General features: G+C 42.5%; 1 protein-coding gene across 3 annotated transcripts in view; it reads left to right on the top strand.

Moving 5' to 3' along the window:
- LNPK (lunapark, ER junction formation factor) overlaps positions 1-2,366 on the top strand; it is a 70,922-nt gene extending 68,556 nt beyond the window's left edge. For all 3 annotated transcript variants that reach the window (XM_038751051.1, XM_038751052.1, XM_038751053.1), the window contains one exon: positions 1,339-2,366. In XM_038751051.1, the coding sequence (XP_038606979.1) occupies positions 1,339-1,589 (251 nt within the window). In that variant the 3' untranslated portion in view covers positions 1,590-2,366. The remainder of the gene's footprint in view (positions 1-1,338) is intronic.
- Positions 2,367-20,372: the final 18,006 nt, after the last annotated feature.

The following is a 20,372-nucleotide window of genomic DNA, read 5'->3' as shown; positions in this document are numbered from 1 at the left end:
CAGGATTCTAGATGGATCTCCTTTCTGCTCCTTCTCTCCCCATCCCTGTCCCCCCAAACCTCAGTCATCAGAGCTTTTATTATTATAGTTTTTTATTTTTGAACATGTGGTTTTTCACTCCACCTAATGTATAGCACATATTATAAATCCCATCCATATTAAGGCACAAACAGAAATCAAAATTAGTCTTTATTTCTCCACTCCAAGATGGTGGTCCTCCCTCTAAGGCCTTCTTTGCCATCAGGTGGGGCCAGCCCAGGCTCTGTGACCATTATGATCCCAGGGAGGAGGCAGCATTTGCATCTGGACAGGTGACTGGTTCAGTTGGGAACAACTTTAGATGTTTTAAAATTCAAAAAGCAGCATCAAAGTTGGAGGAGTTGGCATGAAAGTGAGGGGGTGGGTACATTCCGGCGTGCTGGTAAATGGGGAAACAGTTTGGGGTGGTGGGAGAGGGGAGCAAAGCTTAAGGAAATGTGTCTTCCAACTCTGTTCTATTGTATGCTCCCAAGTGTTTAGTACAGTGCTGTGCATATGATAAGAGCTAAATAAATATGACTGGAGAGGAGCAGAGAGCCTGAAAGGCCAAGAGGCTGGGAGGAAGTGGAGCTGCGTACTCATCATCATCAGTCGTATTTATTGAGCGCTTACTATGTGCAGAGCACTGTACTAAGCGCTTGGGAAGTACAGATTGGCAACATATAGAGACAGTCCGTACCCAACAGTGGGCTCACAGTCTAAAAGGGGGAGACAGAGAACAAAACCAAACATACAAAATAAAATAAATACTCGATTGCCAGCAGATTCACTAGGGAGTGGCGGCACTGTCATCTTTCCTCTGAGGAAGCATTATTCTAGGTAGTAAATAGAGCTTTTGCCATAAAGGAGGCTAACGTCGTAAAGTCTAACCCAATGTTGTAAACCTCAAACAGGGGGTTAATTTAGAAATGTGGAAGTGTTGTTTGTCGGAACTCAGTAATAAATGAAGGACTGCGTCTACCAAAATTTGCCACAGGACTACCCAAATAGCATCTGGCTCAAACACCAAAGACCGGATAATGTCCTATAAAAACTAGGTAATGGACTCATTTTGGGTCTAAGTCAAATATTTGCAAAGTTACATTACAGTAAGTAGTGACTTTTCCCATTGGGAAGATTTCGTTTCTCATCCTTACCAACACAAGCACATTGTAAGTTGATGACAAGTGTTTAAGACCTCAGGGATTAATATTGTAAATTTCAAAACTGTAATTTTTTTGGCATGTAGTTTGCTCTTTTCCTTTATTGGACTCATGAATATTCGGGTTTTGTTGAAATGCTGAAATTTTCCTTTTTCAGATTCATTAGAAGAACAAGATTCACCTGTTAACGACCCAGATCAGATAGATGAGAGCGCCTCTGGAACAGAACAGACAAACTTAATAGATGAAGAAGTGGCAGGTTCAAAAGAACAAGAAGAAAAAATAGCAGAAGAGGCCGAGAATGAGGAAACCACACAGGTTGAAGCTAAGTCCACAGCTACTAATGTTGATTCTGCTGCTGCTGCTGCTTCCGAATTGAGTGGAGAGACTTTCGGGGCAACGGATTAAGTATCTCAAGTGCCTTCAATTAGATTCTGGTAGCTCTGTTAATGCCATTTATTGCTTTTCAGGAGGTGGTTTTTAAACAAATACATTTTTTATCATTGGAGATCTGACTGCCTTGCTAATTCAGTATGTCAAAGCTGGGCATTACAAACTAAATGGGTGCTCCCATCAGTGATTGAACGCCCTATAGAATATACAGTCAGTGATGAAACATTACTCAGCTTTGGCTTAGACATATCTGCCTGTTTCAAAACAGACCTGATTGGAAGTTTTGTTTTTCAGTACATGTGACCCTGGAAGAAATATCTATTTTGGGGGTAACCCAACTGCTGTGAGATGAAGAAGTTTCCTGTTGGAGTTTTGGTTTAAAGATGAAAATCTTTTAGGATTTTTAATGCTTTAACATTAAGACATGGATGGCGTTTAATTCTGTAGGTATTTTCAAGATAGGCGTTTGCCTATAAGCAGTACGATATTTACATTACAGCTGTAACTATGTAGTCATTGTTGCATAACTATTTTAAATTAGAATTCAGTTAAGCAGCCAAAAAGTGTAGTGTTTCTTTTTTTATTTTTTTGACATCATTTACCTTGCTGGTGGGCCAAAGGCACATATGTATATAAGTAGGTTGTGTTTACATGAAATAAAATAGGAAATCTCTCTGCACTTGATTCTTTTTGAATGTTTAGCATTATTTATACTTGTACAGTAATATGTAAGTGAATTTGTGCCTTCATGTGTTGTTTTTTTTTGTTAAAATAAAACTTATCTAGCAGCAACTTCTTGGTGTATGACCAACAGTGTATGAAACTATTAAGGATACCAGCCTGGGAAGCAATTTTGAACCTATACTCATGAACTGATCTTATATTTCTCCATCGTTCCCCACCTCCCTTTACACACATACATACACACAACCTGGAGAGCAGCACATCCCTTTCCAAATTGGGGGTTGATGACGCTGACACCCCCTCGCCCAACCCCCTGACCCCAACTTGAGGTGGCTTGTCAGCTTCCAGTACGATGCCAGAGGTTCTTGCATTTTCCATGATATAAATTAGGTGTGACTTCCAGGGCTGCCTATGTCACTCTTTCTGAGTGCTTACCATTTTCCTATCATTACTTTCTTTTTGTTTAGGTCACCAAAGGGAATCCAGGCGGCATGGGCAGCATTAAAATGCTACAAAACCTAGGAATTACAGGTATGAAGACATTTTTTGAGTGCTAGACCAAATTTGCTCCTATCTCAGTGTTGAGTGCTAATTATATACATAGCAATGTACTAAGTGCTTGGGAGGGTACAGTACAATAGAATTGGTAGATGTAATTCCTGCCCACAAGGAGTTTATAGTCTAGAGTGGGAGACAGACCTTAAAATAAGTTACAGGTAGGGGAAATGACAGAGTGTATGTATATAAGTGCTATGGGACTGTAGGTGGGTATCTGAGTTCTTGAGGAGTACACTCCCAAGTGTATAGGTGACATAGAGGGGGTGGGGAAATAAGGGGTTATCTAGGGAAGGCCTCTTGGAGGATTTATGATTTTAGTAGGGCTTTGGAGATGAGGAGAATGGTCGTTTGTTTGGATAAGAAAGCGAGATGGAGGACTTAAGTAAAGGCAGTGAAACAGGTGACAGCCAGGTACAGTGCATAGGTTGGTGTTAGAGGAGTCAAGTATTGGGGCTGGGTTGTAATAAGAGATTAGTTAGGCAAGGTAGGAGGGAGGGAGCAGATTGAATGCCCTAAAGTTGATGATATGGAGTTTCCGTAATGGCAGGGCTTTGGAGGTTTTTGAGGAGTGGTCAGATGTGGATTGAATGCTTTTGTAGAAGAATGATCCGGGCAGCAGAACGAAGTATGGACCAGAGAGGGGAGAGAGAGGAGGGAAGGAGCTTTGCAAGGAGGCTGATGAGGTAGTCAAGATGGGATATTATAAGTGCTTGGATCAGCGTGGTAGCAATTTGAACGGACGGGGAGAGGCGGATTCTAGAGAAGTTTTGTGAAGGTAGAACAGATAGGATTTGGTGATTGAATATGGGTTGAATGAGAGAAACGAGTAGAGGATCATGCCCAGGTTAAGGGCTTGTGAGGCAAGGAGAATGGTGGTGGTGTCCATCATGATGGGGAAGTCTGGGGGGAAAAAGGTTTGGGGGAGAAGATGAGGAGTTCCTGTTTTGGTCATGTTAAATTTGAGGTATTGTTGGGACATCAAAGTAGAGCTGTCCCATAGGCAGGAGGTGCTACTGCAGAGAGAGAGAGAGAGGAGTCAGGGCTAAAGAGATACATACCGGAGTTGTCTGGGTAGAGCGCTCAATAAATATGATCGAATGAATGAATGAAGCTGTAGGGAGTGAATAAGTTCTCCAGGGGAGTGGAGGTGGATGGTGAATAGAAGGGGACCCAGAACTGAAGTTTGAGGGACTCCCACAGTTAGGGGGTGGGAGGCAGAAGAGGAGCCAGCAAAGGAGACTAAGAAAGAGTGGCCAGGGGGTAGGAGGGTAGCCAGGAGATGTCCGTGTCAGTGAAGCCAAGGTTAGGTAATGTTTCCAGGAGAAGGGGGTAGTCCATGATATTGAACGCAGCTGAGAGGTCATGGAGGATTAGGATGTCTTAAAGGCCATTGGATTTGGCAAGAAGGAGGTCATTGGTGACCTTTTAAAGGAGCAGTTTCTGTGGAATTAAGAGGGCAGAAGCCAAATGGAAAGGGACAGGATTGGAGGAGAGAAAGTGCTGGAGGTGTTTGGAAAGGAAAGGTAAAAGAGGGATGGGGTGATACTGGAAGGTGCAGTGGGGTCCATACCAGAGCAACAGCCACCTGTCTCTTTGCCTCCCATTCCTCAAGCACAAGATGGCAAAAATGATCCAGGCAGCAAAGTTAAGTAAAAACTGGAGTGGGGAGAGACAGGAGGCGGGGAGGTCAGCAAGGAGACTGGTGCAGTAGTCAAGGTGGGATAGGAAAAATGTTTGGATTAACGTGGTATCAGTTTGGATGGAGATGAAAGGATGGATTTTAGCGATGTGAAGGTTGAACCGACAGGAATTATTAATAAATTGAATACATAAATTGAATGAAAGTGAGAAATCAAAGATAATGTCAAGGTTATGGGTTTGTGAGACAGGAAGGATGGTGGTGCTGTCTAAAGTGATAGGAAAGTCATGGGGCGGACAGGATTTGGAAGGGAAGATGAGTTCAGTTTTGGATGTGTTCAGTTTGAGGTGATGGCAGGGCATCCAAGTAGAGATGTCTTGAAGGCAGGAGGAAATGCGAGACCAGAAGTGGCTAAGCCTCATGAACTGAAGAGCCTCAAACCAGAAATGTAATTTGGGTAAGAGCCATAGGATTTTGACGTGGGGAGTGAGAGGTGACTGATAGGTGGCGAACAGGTGACCCCAGTGAGGGCGAGGATAATGAGTGGCAGTGACAGCAGGAGTTGAATGGACTGGCTATGGCTTATATTTAGTACCATTAAGTATAAAGGTATTTGTTATGCGTGCTAAGTCCTGGGGTAGGTACAAACTAACCAGATTGGACATAGTCACTGTCTCATTTGGGGCTCACAGTCTTAATTCCCATTTTATAGATGAGGTAACTGAGACCCAGAGAGGTTAAGTGATTTGCCCAAGATCACACAGCAGACAAGTGGCAGGTCCTTTTGACTTTCAGGTCCATGCTCTATCCACTAGGTCACGCTCCTTCTTTTTTTGGCCTGGGCCCATTGTGGGGTGGGGAGCGGTGTCTGTGGCACTGCCGGTAGCATAAAAGCAGTGGCACACTGCAGCTGCCAGTAGCATGGGAACATTGGCACACTGCACGTGGCTGCCTCCAGGGAAAGATAATAAATACTAGACCATCTGTGCGTGAGCCACACTGCAAGCCAAGAGGAGCCATGTGTGGCTCTTTTTTGTTTGTTTTTATATTTGTTAAGCGCTTACTATGCCCCAGACACTGTACTTAATGCTGAAGTAGTTACAAGGTAGTCAGGTTGGACACAGTCCATGTCCCACATGGGGCTCACGGTCTTAATTCCCTTTTTACAGATGAGGTAACTGAGGCACAGAGAAGTCAAGTGACTTGCCCAAAGTAACACAGCAGAAAAGTGCTGGAGCCAGGATTAGAACTCAGGTCTTTCTGACTCCGAGCCCTGTGCTCTATCCAGTAGACCACACTGCTTCTCAAGATGCCGCGTGGCCGTCCCTGATTGACGTGTAAGTAAGAAGTTGGTGTAGGAAACTTGTACATTTCCACTTTAAAGCTAAATTTGTACTTTCTGTAAGTATGTAAGAAGACAAGAATCCCTCTGGAAACTCACTTTCTATTTTAATGCAAATTGTAACAATGGTAATGTTTCACAAAATTATATATATATGTATATATAAATATAATTTTGTGAAACATTACCATTGTTACAATTTGCATATATATATATAAATATATGTATGTGTATATATATATATGTATATATATATATATAGCAGCATAACCTAGTGGAAAGAGCACAGGCCTGAGAGCCAGAGGACTTAGGTTCTAATCCTATTTCCACCACTTGTCTGCTGTGTGACCTTGGGCAAGTCACTTAACTCCTCTGTGCCTCAGTTCCCTCATCTGCAAAATAGCGATTCAGTAAGTTCTCCCTCTTACTTAGGCTGTGAGCCCCATGGGGGCCCTGATTATCTTGTATCTAACCAGTGCTTGATACAGTACTTAGCATATATTAAGTGCTTACTATATCCCAATTTAAAAATTATTATTATTATTTCAGTGACACTAAAAATTTAGTGAATTTAACTCAGATGTTTAATACTTTAGCTGTGATTCACACCTTTTTAGTTCAAAACTTGTGTAGCTATAAATGTTAACATAGTCACAAGGTCCCATGTGAGTTGATAGGGAGCATGTATCCAAGCCTTTCAAGAGAGGGAATCTGAAGAACAGGAATGTGAAGTGGCTTAGTCACTTAGGCCAAATTCGAGGAAGCTACGAATAGATCCTGAATTCTATTCCTGGACTCTTGTTTACCTTGGTCCAATTTTTTTTGTGTTATTGCAATCAGAAGGATTGTTAGAAAGAGTGAAGGTTAACTTGCTATGATCGTGAAGGTTAAATGTTGAGAAACAGTGGCTAAAGAGCATGACTCATTCAGTCTTATCCCTAAAGAGGTAAGAGTTGTTCCATCAAAAAAAACACTCTTAACAATTGGTCAAGGGTTGTATGTCTGAAGTCCCTCTTCTCTTCATCTCCCCCCCGCCCCCCCCAGCAAGATAAAGGGCTTAAAGTTTTCTAAGATGAGTTTATATTTAATCAGGATAAGAGGTACTGGAGTTTGCAGTATAGCTTTACAGCACATAGACAAATTAGTGGGGTAGTTATAGAATATATTAAATGTTTAGAATATGTCAAGCCCCTTCTAGACTGTGAGCCCGCTGTTGGGTAGGGACCGTCTCTATACGTTGCCAACTTGTACTTCCCAAGCACTTAGTACAGTGTTCTGCACACAGTAAGCGCTCAATAAATACGATTGAATGAATGAATGAATGAATACACTTGGAGTAACTGCAAGATCAATAATTTTGGCACACACCCTGTCCTGCAAGGGGTTCACAGTCTAGGTAGGGGGAGACAGCTACATGAAACAGGAGATGAAATGATTTTCAAGAAATTAAGTAGGTCTGAGTCAGAGATCTAGATAACTTCCTGAATCATTGGCACTTATTTTGAAAAGCTCCAAATAACTGCTACTGTCTTGGATAATTAAAATAAGTTGCCATCTGGAAAGGAAGTTCAATTCATTGTAAAGGTGATAGAAATGATACTCAGATGCAAGATTTATGAGCATCTTGGGGGTCAAGAAGCAAGGATTTATACAGAGGGTAATTCCAAGCAGGGCTTGTTATGGTTTTATGGACATCTTTTCACTTTATAAGTGAAAATTACATTGTAATAATCTGTTCCTCTTTTACATTTTTTGTGTATACTACTTCTGCATCTGCCATGTCATTCAAATAGAAAAATCAAGGCCTTCCACAAAAATTGCAAATTTATCCAAATCATGGTAAATGCCCCTGGAAAAATCACTGTTTGAGGACAGAAACTTGATGTTGTAGCCCCTGTCAGGTTTGATGTTCTGTTGATGTTCAGTTTTGATTTCTTTATAAATACTTTTATTGGCCAAAAAAATGGAAGATTGTATGCTATGTCCTGGAGGCATATTTGTACCTGCCCCAAGATGAAACTGCGTGTTAGGAACCAGTCCTGCAGACACTTATATTCCAAATCTAAATCATCAGGATGCGAAAATAGAGATCTGCTTTGGAGTTAGTTTCCAAATAAAGCAGGACTTGTAGTTTACTTTTAGGGTTAATTATCATCCATCCTCTGGCCCAAATAGGAGTTCTTCCTGACATTCATTCATTCAATTGTATTTATTGAGCACTTACTGTGTGCAGAGCACTGTACTAAGTGCTTGGGAAGTACAAGTTGGCAACATATAGAGACAGTCCCTACCCAACAGTGGGCTCACAGTCTAGAAGGGGGGAGACAGAGAACAAAACAAAATATATTAACAAAATAAAATAAATAGAATAAATATGTACAAATAAAATAAATAAATAGAGTAATACATACAAACATATATACATATATACAGGTGCTGTGGGGAGTGGAAGGAGGTAAGGCGGGGTGATGGAGAGGGGGAGGAGGGGGTTCAATCTGGGAAGGCCTTCTTTAGGAGGTGAGCTTTCAGTAGGGCCTTGAAGGGAGGAAGCGAGCTAGCTTGGCGGATGTGCGGAGGGAGGGCATTCCAGGCCAGGGGGAGGACGTGGGCCGGGGGTCGACGGCGGGACAGGCGAGAACGAGGCACGGGGAGGAGATTAGCGGCAGAGGAGCGGAGGGTGTGGGCTGGACTGTAGAAGGAGAGAAGGGAGGTGAGGTAGGAGGGGGCGAGGTGATGGAGAGCCTTGAAGCCGGGGGTGAGGAGTTTCTGCTTAATATTTCTGCAGCCCTGGATTCCCTTCCTGTGGCCACTGCATTACCACTTAAAACAACCAAACCAATCCAGAGAGCTCTCCCAGTGGTGTTTGATCAAGTTACGGTTTCACTCATGGAAAAAAGACCCTGGCCCTTAGGGAAACAAAAATGGGAATTTTCTCCTCCTTTGGAAGAAGAGAAACCAGAAAATAGCAGCTGGTCAGGGTTCAGTAGATTCTAATAAGACCCATTTATCCACCCAAGAAACAATTGTGAAGAGAGTTGGCACAAATGGCCAGCTCTCTTCTTGAGTCAGGATGCCCGGAGACTGCTAAGTTGGGTGTTTGAACTGGGGTAATGGAAGTGCAGGAATGAGACACAAAATCCTTGAATCTAGTTAAATTTGACGCTGCTGCTTTGCTTTTACGAACTGATGGAACATCAGCAGAAGTATCTACTGCCTTGAGTAGATATGTTAACACTTCAATTAAGGAATTATAGATTTAAATGGTGATTTATGCCCCTATTTCTGCATTACTGTCCACAAGGTGTGGGCTGGTGTCACAAGTCTATATGATATGTTTTTAGACTTTCATTTTCATTAGTATGGCTGGTTTAGCTTGTGATGATGGTACTGGATCCCATTGATAAGCTAGGACAGTTCGAGATTCATAGTACTGACATCTAACCTTGCTACTCTGACTCGTTGACCCCTCCGGCTTCCGAAACATGGGTTCATTTTGTTGTTTGTTTTTTTTTAATTCGAGGTAGTCTTCCATCCATTTTCACACCGATTGTGGGCAGTTTAAAGGTTGGTCAGAATCGAATATTGCTCTTTCAAATTTGATAATATATGAGTATGGAACTGTGACCTTTGATATATAGTAATACATCACCATGACATGAGCCGTAAGTGCTACAATTACCTTTTCTCCACTTGAGATTGTTTTAGCTCTCATCTTGAGAGCAATTATTGCCACAGCAAAAAAGGATGCCTTTAACACTATTTTACCAATACTGGAAACTTCTCACCAGATCTATCTCTTTAGCGATGTGCTCATTTAAGCAAGTATTTTTCCCAGGAATTGATTTTAGAGTGAATGTCTTTGCATTCAGATGTAGTCCCCCTCTCTGTGGACTTTAGTTCTTGTTCTGATATGGTTGAGAGGCGGTCTTTTTCAGGCTTAGGTTATTTTCCAAGATGATTATGTACTGTTTCTTTTTAAACCCTTGTTAAAGTGCCTATCTAACCTTCAGTTGTAGCTGTGACTAAGAGCCCAGCTCCATTTTAAGTTAAATTGTGTGCCTACTAAAATGTGTTGTATCCATGATGAGCTGGGGAGTCAAAGGACCTTAGTTCAAATCTTTGCTTTGCTTGTCTTTGTTTGCTGTGTATCCTTGGGCAGGTCACCTAACTTCTCTGTTTCTCGGTTTCCTCATTTGTAAAATGGTGATTTGTTTACCTTATCACCCTCCTTAGATTGTGAGCCCTGTGTGGGACAGTGACTTTGTCCAGCCTGATTAACTTAGTACAGGGCTCTTCATGCACATAGCACTCAAAAAATACCATTGATTATCCTGTATCTACCTCGGTACTTTGTACAGTAGCTCAGAGTAAGAACTTAACACATAGCACCATTATTATTTTTATCTGCAGCCCTGGGGATTCTCTCTACAATTTTACATAGATGCTGTCTCACCTTCTACTATCCTACACTTTCATTCTGGCTAGGAGAGCCCCAGCAGGTGGGGGAAACATGCCTTTTTGGCTACAGTTTTGAGGAGAGAATGGTCTTTATTGTTCTATTCCTGGTGTTTAATCTTATCCCATGGACAGTCCTCTGCGCCATCGGGTGGCTAGCTGGGGACCCAGAGTGTAATACGGCATCACTGCCATCCCAAGCATCCTAGAAGCTGGACTGTGGTCCACTTCCAGAGCTTTGAAGAATTTTAGTGGACAGCTCTCTACACCGTAGCATGGTGGGAAATATTCTGGGTCATTTTCAAGTGGCGCTGCCCAGGGCCAAGCCCTCAACGACATCATTGCCAATTGGGCGAGATGGGGGAGAGCAGGCTGGTGAAGGGCCAGTGTTGGCACTGATGTTTTCACAAAATGAAGGTGCCCCATCAGCTGATCCTTAGGAACAAACCTGTTCCTAACCCTCTCTAGGCTTCCTATAGTCAAGATTGTTCCTGCCTAAACTTGCCAGTCGTCTTGTCTGGACTGTCTCTTCCAAACATGTGGCACTTTGTAAAGAGCTCATTTTGTGCAGAGCATTGTACTAAGCTATTGGGAGAGTATAGTACAACCGAATTAGCAGACATGTTCCCTGCCATGGATTGATTGATGAGCTGAGATTTGAGATGATCTAAGACAGTCTAATGATCCATTCTGCAGCCCAGTCTGTGGTTAAAGAGGGTGATTGGGAATCCTAAGTTGATCTGATTTTCCTTGGAGTTGGGATCAGAATCACCTTGCCAAAGAGGCAGCATCTGTACTGGCAGCTGTTTGAGTTAGCTCCTCAGCCAGATCTTGTCCAAGAAACTCCGGGAAGCCTGAAACATCAAAGGTAATAATAATTATAGTACTTGTTAAACGCTTATTATATGCCAAACACTGTTCTAAGCACTGGGTTAGATACAAGTTAATCAGGTTGGACAGAGTCCCTATCCCATCCCCACTTTACAGATGAGGTAACTGAGGCCCAGAGAAGTGAAATGACTTACCCAAGGTCACACAGACAGGTGGCAGAGCCGAGTTTAGAACCCAGGTCCTTTTGACTCCCAAACCTGTTCTCTATCCACTAAGCTATGTCAGTGGCTGGCACACATCATGTGGCTGGACCTGCACAAGGCTCTGTGGACCATGACATCGAAGGATTGATTTTGTGACTGCCCAGATCGTAGCTGAAGTGTGATCACCGTAGACTCCCATTCAGAAAGAAGCAGTGTGGCCTAGTGGATAGAGCACATGCCTGGGAGTCAGGAGGACATGGGTTCTAATGCCACACGTGTCTGCTGTGTGACCTTGGGCAAGTCACTGACTTCTCAGTACTTGTTAGCTCATCTGTGAAATGTGAATTAGGACTGTGAGCCCCATGTGGGACATGGACTGTGTCCAACCTGATTCACTTTTATTACCCCAGTGCTTAGTACAGTGCATGGCAGATAATAAACACTTTAAGAATTACCATAAAAAATTTAATAGGGTGAACCAAATGGTAAGATACTTCCTAAAAGCAGCAACTGGCATAATAATAGTGATATTACCTGTTAAGCACTTACTATGTGTCAAGCACCTGACTAAACTCTGGGGTAGATAACAAGATAATAAAGTCCCACATTGGAGCTCAAAGTCTAAATAAGAGGGAACACAGATATTGAATCCCCATTTTGCAGATGAGGGAACTGGGGCACAAGGATTTGTCACACAGCAGAGAAGTGGCGCAAACGGAATTAGAACCCAGGTCCTTTGACTCCCAGGCCCAAACTTTTTCCACTTGGCCACGCTGCTTCCAACTGGAATCTGTCTGAGGAGATGTGGTTGCTTGGCTTGGAGAAATCGTGGTGGTTAGAAGATGGCAGTGTGACTTTTGGGAACAGAGTAACTGTTGCTTCTGTAGAAGCATCGAGCACGGGCTTTGGAGTTAGAGGTCATGGGTTCAAATCCTGGCTCCGCCAGTTGTCAGCTGTGTGACTTTGGGCAAGTCACTTCACTTCTCTGTGCCTCAGTTCGCTCATCTGTAAAATGGGGATTAAGACTGTGGGACAACCTGATCACCTTGTTACCCCCCAGCGCTTAGAACAGTGCTTTGCACATAGTAAATGCTTAATAAATGTCATTATTATTATTTTACTATTCCAAGCAGCACAAGGGCTGCCTTCTGACCTCTTTCCTCTGCCCCTCTCTACCCCTTCTATCTCTGGGTTGAGTGGCTCACAGCATCCCACCAGTTCATGTTCCTGCCTCAGTCCCTTTCCATTTCTGTTCCTACACTGCTCTTTCTGGTCACTCTTGCTGGCCCCCTGCTCCATATGGTGTGAAGGCACTGATGGTGGTCAAGGATGTGGTAGATGGAGCACAGGACTGGGACTGGGACTCAGGAGATTAGGCCTAGGAGTCAGAGGATCTGGATTCTAATGCCGGCTCCATCACTTGCCTGCTTTGTGACCCTGGGCAAGTCATTTCGCTTCTCTGTGCCTCAATGATCTCATCTGTAAAATGGGGATTCAATACCTGTTCACCCTCCTACTTAGACTGTGAGCCTTGTGTGGGCAAGGACTGTCTGATCCTATTATCGTGTATCTTCCCCAGCACTTACAACAGTGCTCGACACATAGTAAGCATTTAACAAATACCACAATTATTACAATTATTATTATTATTACAATTATTATTATTATTATTATTATTATTTAACTCCTCAGAGAAGCAGTGTGGCTCAGTGGAAAGAGCCCGGGCTTTGGAGTCAGAGGCCGTGGGTTCAAATCCCAGCTGCGCCAATTGTCAGCTGTGTGACTTTGGGCAAGTCACTTCACTTCTCTGTGCCTCAGTTCCCTCATCTGTAAAATGGGGATTGAGATTGTGACCCCCCGTGGGGCAACCTAATCACCTTGTAACCTCCCCAGCGCTTAGAACAGTGCTTTGCACATAGTAAACGCTTAATAAATGCTATTATTATTATTATTATTATTATTAGTGCCTCAGCTTTCTCATCTGTAAAATAGGGATGAAATAGCTTCTCATCTCCCCTCTTTTACTTGAGTCCCATGTGGGCTCTGGGCCCCATTTGATTATCCTGTAGTTGCTCCAGTGCTTTGCAAGTAGCAAGGGCTTACTAATAATAATGCCATCATTATTATTAAGTGCTCCCCATTTATTAAGTGCATACTATGTGCAAAGCACTGTTCTAAGCGCTGGGGAGGTTACAAGGTTACTAAATACCACAGCTATAATTACTATTTCTACTCAGGGAAAGAACAATACTCACTTATGTGGGAATTGTATGTCATCCTACTGTGTCTCTGTGAATGTGGTTGGGAGCTGGTTTTTGTAAAAGGTGTTTGTGTGCCTTTGACTTAGATATGGCAGGTTGTGAGGCTAATGCAAATTAGGCAGATACTGTCCAAACTTGGTGGGTTAATGATTTTCCATAATTCTTTGCACGACCAAGATGACCTTCAAACGAAGACAATGATCTGGATTGCTTAAAGACCCAGCCAATGGATGGTTGCCCAGCACAGCTGAATTTGTGCTACACAAAGTCTCTCACAGGCAGGGCAGGTCAGGTCAGGGCTGCCAGGCATAGAGGTCCCTTCTTCTGAATGCCTTTATCATCAGCCTCAGGAGGAGGGCTTTAGTACTTAATTTTCTGGTGCTGGTAGAGCACTTCCAGCCAGCCTGGCCTAGGGTAGAGGAAAGGGGAGAGAAAGTGGAATTTCCTATTCTGCTCTAATTCTGCTTGTTAAACTGGGACACTCCCTGGATCAAGCCTGGGTCAGTGCCAGACCCCAAAATCAAAGTTGCTGGGTTCGATTCAGATGCGGAGCAAGTGGAATGACAGGGAATTCTGCTCTTGACTTCCCTCCCCGTGACATTCTCCACTGTAGCCCTTTCCTTCCCTGGTCCTCCAACCAGGACAGCCAAATGCTGGTGCACCCAGAGTTTCCAGATGCCCCAGACACAAAGATATCAACATCACTTGCCAACCTGGCCTCTCCCCAAGAGCCACTGTCAATTCTCGGTTATTCAGTGGCTGATTATCCAGTTCCTGGATCATCCAGTCCCTTTGCTTCTCCATCACCTTCTGCAGCCTGACTTCAGGCCATTTCACTCCCCATTAGCTCTTCTCTCCTTCCCCCAGCTCCTCCTAGAGCCAAAAGAGAACATGCAAGTAGATTTGGGAACTTTGTTATGATTAACAGCAATTTCTGACTTCCTGAGGGTTTGGGATTTTCCTGTCTAGATCCCCATTCTCACTCTCAGCTCACTGAGAATTGGCTCTGTACAGGATGCTAAAAATGTGATCACCACCATTCTCTCCTTCTGCTTTTTTTTTTTTAAAGTGGTATTTAAGCACTTATGGGAAGCAACATGACCTAGTGGATACAGCTCAGGCCTGGGAATCAGAGGATCTGGCTCTATCTTGGCTCCACTGCTTGTCTACTGGGTGACTTTGAGTAAGTGACTTCACTTCTCTGTGCCTCCGTTACCTCACCTGTAAAATGGGGATTAAGACTGTGAGCCCATGTGGGACAGGGGCTGTGTCCAACCTGATTAGCTTTGTATCCTCCCCAGCGCATAGTATAATGCCTGGCACATAGTAAGTGCTTAATAAACGCTATTATTATTATTATGTGCCAGGCACTGTACCAAGGTCTGGGGTCGATACAAGCTAATTATGTTGGACACAGTCCATGTCCCATGTGGAGCTCACAGTCTTAGTCTCCATCTTACAAATGAGTTGAGGCACAGAGAAGTTAAGTAACTTGCCCAAGGTCACACAGCAGGCATGTGGTGGAGCCAAGATTGGAACCTAGGTCCTCTGACTCCCAGAGCCAAGTTCTTTCCAGTAGGCCAAACTGCTTTCTCCTTGGTCAGTGGAAATTCTGAAGACTGATCTATATATAAATGTTTAAAAAACTTCATGTTTTACTGGGAGGCCTTTAAATAATCAAACAGTGGCGATGCAAAAAGAGTGTCCGGCAGTAAGGGTCCCTCAGTTAAAAGGTTAATATTTTTAACAGCTGAAGAGGCTGCCCTCTCTGACACATCACAGAGCAAAGAATTTATTACCTAAGCACGATCTCATCAGGTATGCAGGGCAAATCGCCTCATTAAGAATAGACTATGAAGGAGATACACTACTGTTTAACTGGGGTCAGAGGGGAGAGGAGGTCAAGAGAAGGGCAGTTAACTGGAAGGTGGCCAGCTGACTTTGAGGTGTTTTCCATATTTTATCCCCATGAAAAATCAGCTCAGCCCCACTTGGAACTTGCAAGAGAGAGACTTGGTTAGAAGATCTAGAGTTTAAGGACACTAAGAAATTTCCTCAAGTGGGAATATGAGAAGCAGCATGGATTGGTGGATAGAACACGAGCCTGGGAGTAAGAAGGACCTGAGTACTAATTCCGGCTCTGCCACTTGTCTGCTCTGTGACCTTGGGCAAGTCAGTTAACTTCTCTGGGCCTCAGTTACCTCATCTGTAAAATGGGGATTAAGACTGGAAGCCCCGTGTGGGCCAGGGACTGTGTCCGACCTGATACCGTGTATCTACCCCAGTGCTTAAAACAGTGCTTGGCACACAGTAAGCACTTAAATACCATTATCATTATTATCAACATTATTGTTATTATATCTGCCTTGCTGAGGAAAGGCCCTGTTTTTATATATTTGTACCTCGCTGATGGTGGGCAAGGGGGAAGTCCAGAAGGGACTCAGTCCATGACACCTTGGGCTAGATAAAGAAAATTGGAGGGAGAAGGGAAGAACTTGCAGGAGCAGTGTGATCTAGTGGAAAGAGCATGGTCCTGGGAGTTAGAGGACCTGGGTTCTAATCCCGGTTCTACCCCGCTATATGCTGTGTGACCTTGGATAAGTCACTGAACTTCATTGTGCCTCAGTTACCTCATCTATAAAATGGGGATTAAAACTATGTGCCCCATGTGGGACACGGTCTGTGTCCAACCTAATTAGTTTGTATCTACCCCAAAACTTAGTACAGTGCCTGGCACATAGTAAGCACTTAACATATACTATTGGAAAAAAAAAGCGGAAGCTGTACCCAGTACCCTCAAGGAAGTTCTCAGAAGTTCCCAGTTCTTGTTTTCTGGGCACTGGGAAGCCCAACATTATTAAAAGAAGTCCCTTTTCCCCCTCCTTTTCCTTTTCTTTTCCAGAGTCACCCAGTCAAGCTTGGATCCAAGAGTCTATGGTTTCAGAGGTAGGGAGCAACAGGGAAAGCACTTGGCTATGATGGAATCTTCCATCAAGAAAGATGAATGAACCTCAGAGATTGGCTATGATGGAATCTTCCATCAAGAAAGTTGAATGAACCTTAGAGATTGCTGCTCCACTTTGAATCCAGTTTGATGGCAGTTAGGGTTTATAGTTATCTGCTACTGTATTCATTAAAACACCTGATGGACCATTTTGTTTTAGAAAATAGCAGGGTTGGGTGGCATTTGAAGGCTAATGTCTTCTGTTTCTGGGTTGAGTTTAAAGGAGGCTTCCTGAAGTCGGAAAGTCAGAAAGGGGGCCCAGATGAACTGATTCCTCAAAACCTCCCCGCCTCCAAATTATCCATCTCGCTCAGCTCCACTCCAGAAGTTCTGGGTTGCAAAGGATTCTGAAGCCATCAGCATGGTTTACTTGGAGGTGTTTTATATTTGGACAAGTAGCAGTTTCCTTACAGTCCCGAGTAACAATCCGGGCTAGAAAAAACATACCATCTTTCTTTTTTATTTATCTTGCCTGTGAATCTTCCGGAGTAGGGGGCTACTGAAAGATTCTTTGGTACTTATATGCAAGGCTTCAAACAAACATCCTGTCATCATCTCTATCCCACACTCCGAAAAAAGCTTTGTATTCATATTTTATAGCTGGAAAAAGAATTGGCAAGAGAAAAATGCTGGCTTTTAATGGCAGCTCATATGCTCATGGTCAGTGGATGGGGTCAGTCCTTTAAGAACTGCTGCAAAAGCAAACAGAATATTGTCTTGCCTTTCCAGCTCTATAGAGATATGACGTAAGTTCTAAGTACAGTATGGAGTACCTTGTAGCTTTAGGAAGATTTTTTTTCCTGTTCTGTCATTTGGGGCATGAACAGAAATAATATTTGTTCACTACTCCAGCCTGAATTGCCTTGTATCTGAAGCCCCATAATCACATGATACTAGGTCAGGGAGACCCTCCTGTTCAGTTTTTTTTATTTTTGGAGGGTGATCTTTTCACTAGAAATCCCAAATACTGTAGTATCTAGGATGCTAAGGCATTTTTAGTTCAGCGTTTCTTTCTTTTGAAAAACAAGCCTCCCCTTATGCAGAGTGTGTGTGTTTTTGAGTGTTTTCAATTATACCTCATGTGAAGTCCTAAGTGATCTTCAAGAGCTCGATGCAGTGCACGCCGGTAACAGTGAAATTCCCAAGAAAATTGAGTTGATCCTCAAATTATTGTTCAAATGATAAGACAGTAGGAACTTAAGTGTATATTAATGCTAATGGAAATGGCTCAGCTATAGCTCATAAGGGCCAGTTGAGAACACTTGGCATGCTACAAAAAAAGCATTATGCTCATCTTCTCCAAAATGCATGATTTGTTTTATCCTTAAAACATTTGAGGTTTTAAAGTTTCTTACCCAGTGCTTTATGAATAGAAATGTAATGATGTTGAAAACCAGAATACTACTCTTCACTGTGAGTTGTGATAGGAAAGAGAAACCAAAGCAGAATAGGATCCATCTGAAGTTATTTTATTAATATTTTTTGAAAATCCAATTTAATTTTGTATCACTTGCCTCATTAACTCAAAAATGTAGAAAATGGAACTGTACCTGATCAAAGTAGGATTAGGTCTGGTGAAATGTCTTTGCATGGGACTGCGTTTTTATCGTTTGGACTTCTCTCAGGCATCTGACAATGAAAGTGCTATCACCATCAGACCAGGTAGTTTAAATGTTTTGCCAAGTTTGTCTGATTTCTCCACTAGGATCCTAGCACCTGACTTAAATGCGTACTGATCTTTATTTATGCTTTGAAAATAGGGCAGATAAAAAGCATAAGTGTTCCTGATGCTGCGTTTTGTCATATGTAGCTAAAAAGATTGAAATCCTGAAAAACAATTTTCTGAAGAAATGGAATAGTTTGCCCTCCTGAACCTATGGGGAAGATTTTTTTAGCCCATCCGTTTGCTCGGAATATGAAACAGTGAAACGGTAAAGTGGAACAGATAGGCATGTCACATTTCTATCTGGATCGTTGGGAATGAAGCTTTAAAAACACTTTCCTAGTTTTCGGGTTTTTTTTTTTTTAAGAAACAAATGGTACAAAACCCATTTACAAGCCCCATCCCTCCTGATCCAAATCAAGTTTACTTTTTATTGCAGGGAAACTTAAAAAAGTTGTCTTGAAAACTAAAGTTAATTTACTTCCACAATATTTAAATAAAGATCTTTCATTCATTCAATCGTATTTATTGAGCGCTTACTGTGTGCAGAGCACTGTACTAAGCGCTTGGGAAGTACAAGTTGGCAACATATAGAGACAGTCCCTACCCAACAGTGGGCTCACAGTCTAGAAGGGGGAGACAGAGAACAAAACAAAACATATTAACAAAATAAAATAAATACAATAAATATGTACAAATAAAATAAATAAATAGAGTAATAAATACATACAAACATATATACATACATATCCCAAGAAGGAACTCAGATTGAGCTCGTTGTGGGCAGGGAACATGTCTACCAACTCTGTTATATTGTATTCTCCCAAGTGCTTAGTACAGTGCTGTGCACACAGTAAATGATCGGTAAATATGATTGATTAATTGATTGAGGGCACCCAAATGTATTCCTTGTTGGGGAGGTGGGGTGGGCTTTGACTATCTGGGATTTGAAGTGACATCAGGGAAACACATTGACACTGCAGGCTGGGGAAAGGCAGCCTTTGATGGGAGGAGAGGGAGGGCAGAGTCTTAAAAAACAAAACCCAACAAAACAGCAATCCACAGAAGGACAGTTTTCAGACATTTCAACTGCAAGTGTTCAAGGAACCAATTTTCCTTTTTCCACTTGGAGAGAAAACACTTTGGTGCTTTGTCATAGCTGGTCCTTCCAAATGACAAGGGTTACATTTGGATTTCTGAAACTGATGAAGCAAGTAATTAAACCTGGATTAAGACTGATTCAAAGCAAGAAGGATTTTTTTTGCAAATTAATGTGATTCACAACATCTAACCTTATATAGTATGGGTAGTAACTTTGGTATCTCTTGTCTGTTTCCTAAAAATAGTTTATTAATTTCTAATCTCCCCTGTTGATATTCCCGCTACTCCCTGATCTACACTTCTACATCAATTAGGCACTTTAGTACTCACAATCTCTTTGAGTATTTTTGTACATTTCTGATATAACCTACTAATCATTGACTCAAATATCACCTTTCCTTCTCCCTAACAGCTGTTTATTTTACTGTCTGTCTCCTCTGCTGGATTGTAAAATCCTTAAAGACAGGGATCATGTCTGCTAATTCTTTTGGACTCTCCCAAGCATTTAGTTCAGTGCTCTATATGCCATAGGTGCTCAGGAAATAGTATTGATTAGTTGATTCATTGATCCATGAAAAACATTGGTTTATCTCATTCTTCACAAGCCTGGACAAGATTGGTTTTACCTAATTGTTTTAAAAGACATTCACAAAACCATGAAACCTTATTAGTGAGTAATGGGTAACAGAATTAAAAGCATCCCTTAAGAAGTGAAATTCTGTGGAAAGAATGTTTTGCTGAGTGCCTCTCATTTGAGCTTTTCAAAGCAGTTGGCTGAATGAATGATGTTAAAGAGATTTTAGGCATGGAGTTATAATCCCCCACCACGTCTTCTGGGGCTGGGGTCACTCAGGCCCTAATTTTCTAGGCTGAGAGCCAAGGACAAGGCTGAGTCTTGAGCTGGAGCCAGGATGTAGCTGTTACTAACACAGCCAGAGGGCTAATCTGACGCTTGCTTTTTGGCACCAGTAATTAGATCAGCTCTACCTCTGGGCTCCGATGTAAATTACTGCCTTACCCACGGGTTGGAAAGACATTCCAGTCTGAAAACTTGAGA

Source organism: Tachyglossus aculeatus, chromosome 9 (genome assembly GCF_015852505.1).
Source record: "Tachyglossus aculeatus isolate mTacAcu1 chromosome 9, mTacAcu1.pri, whole genome shotgun sequence".
NCBI lineage: Eukaryota > Metazoa > Chordata > Mammalia > Monotremata > Tachyglossidae > Tachyglossus > Tachyglossus aculeatus.
The sequence above is the reverse complement of the archived record's forward strand: the minus strand, read 5'-3'. Positions and strand labels throughout refer to the sequence as shown.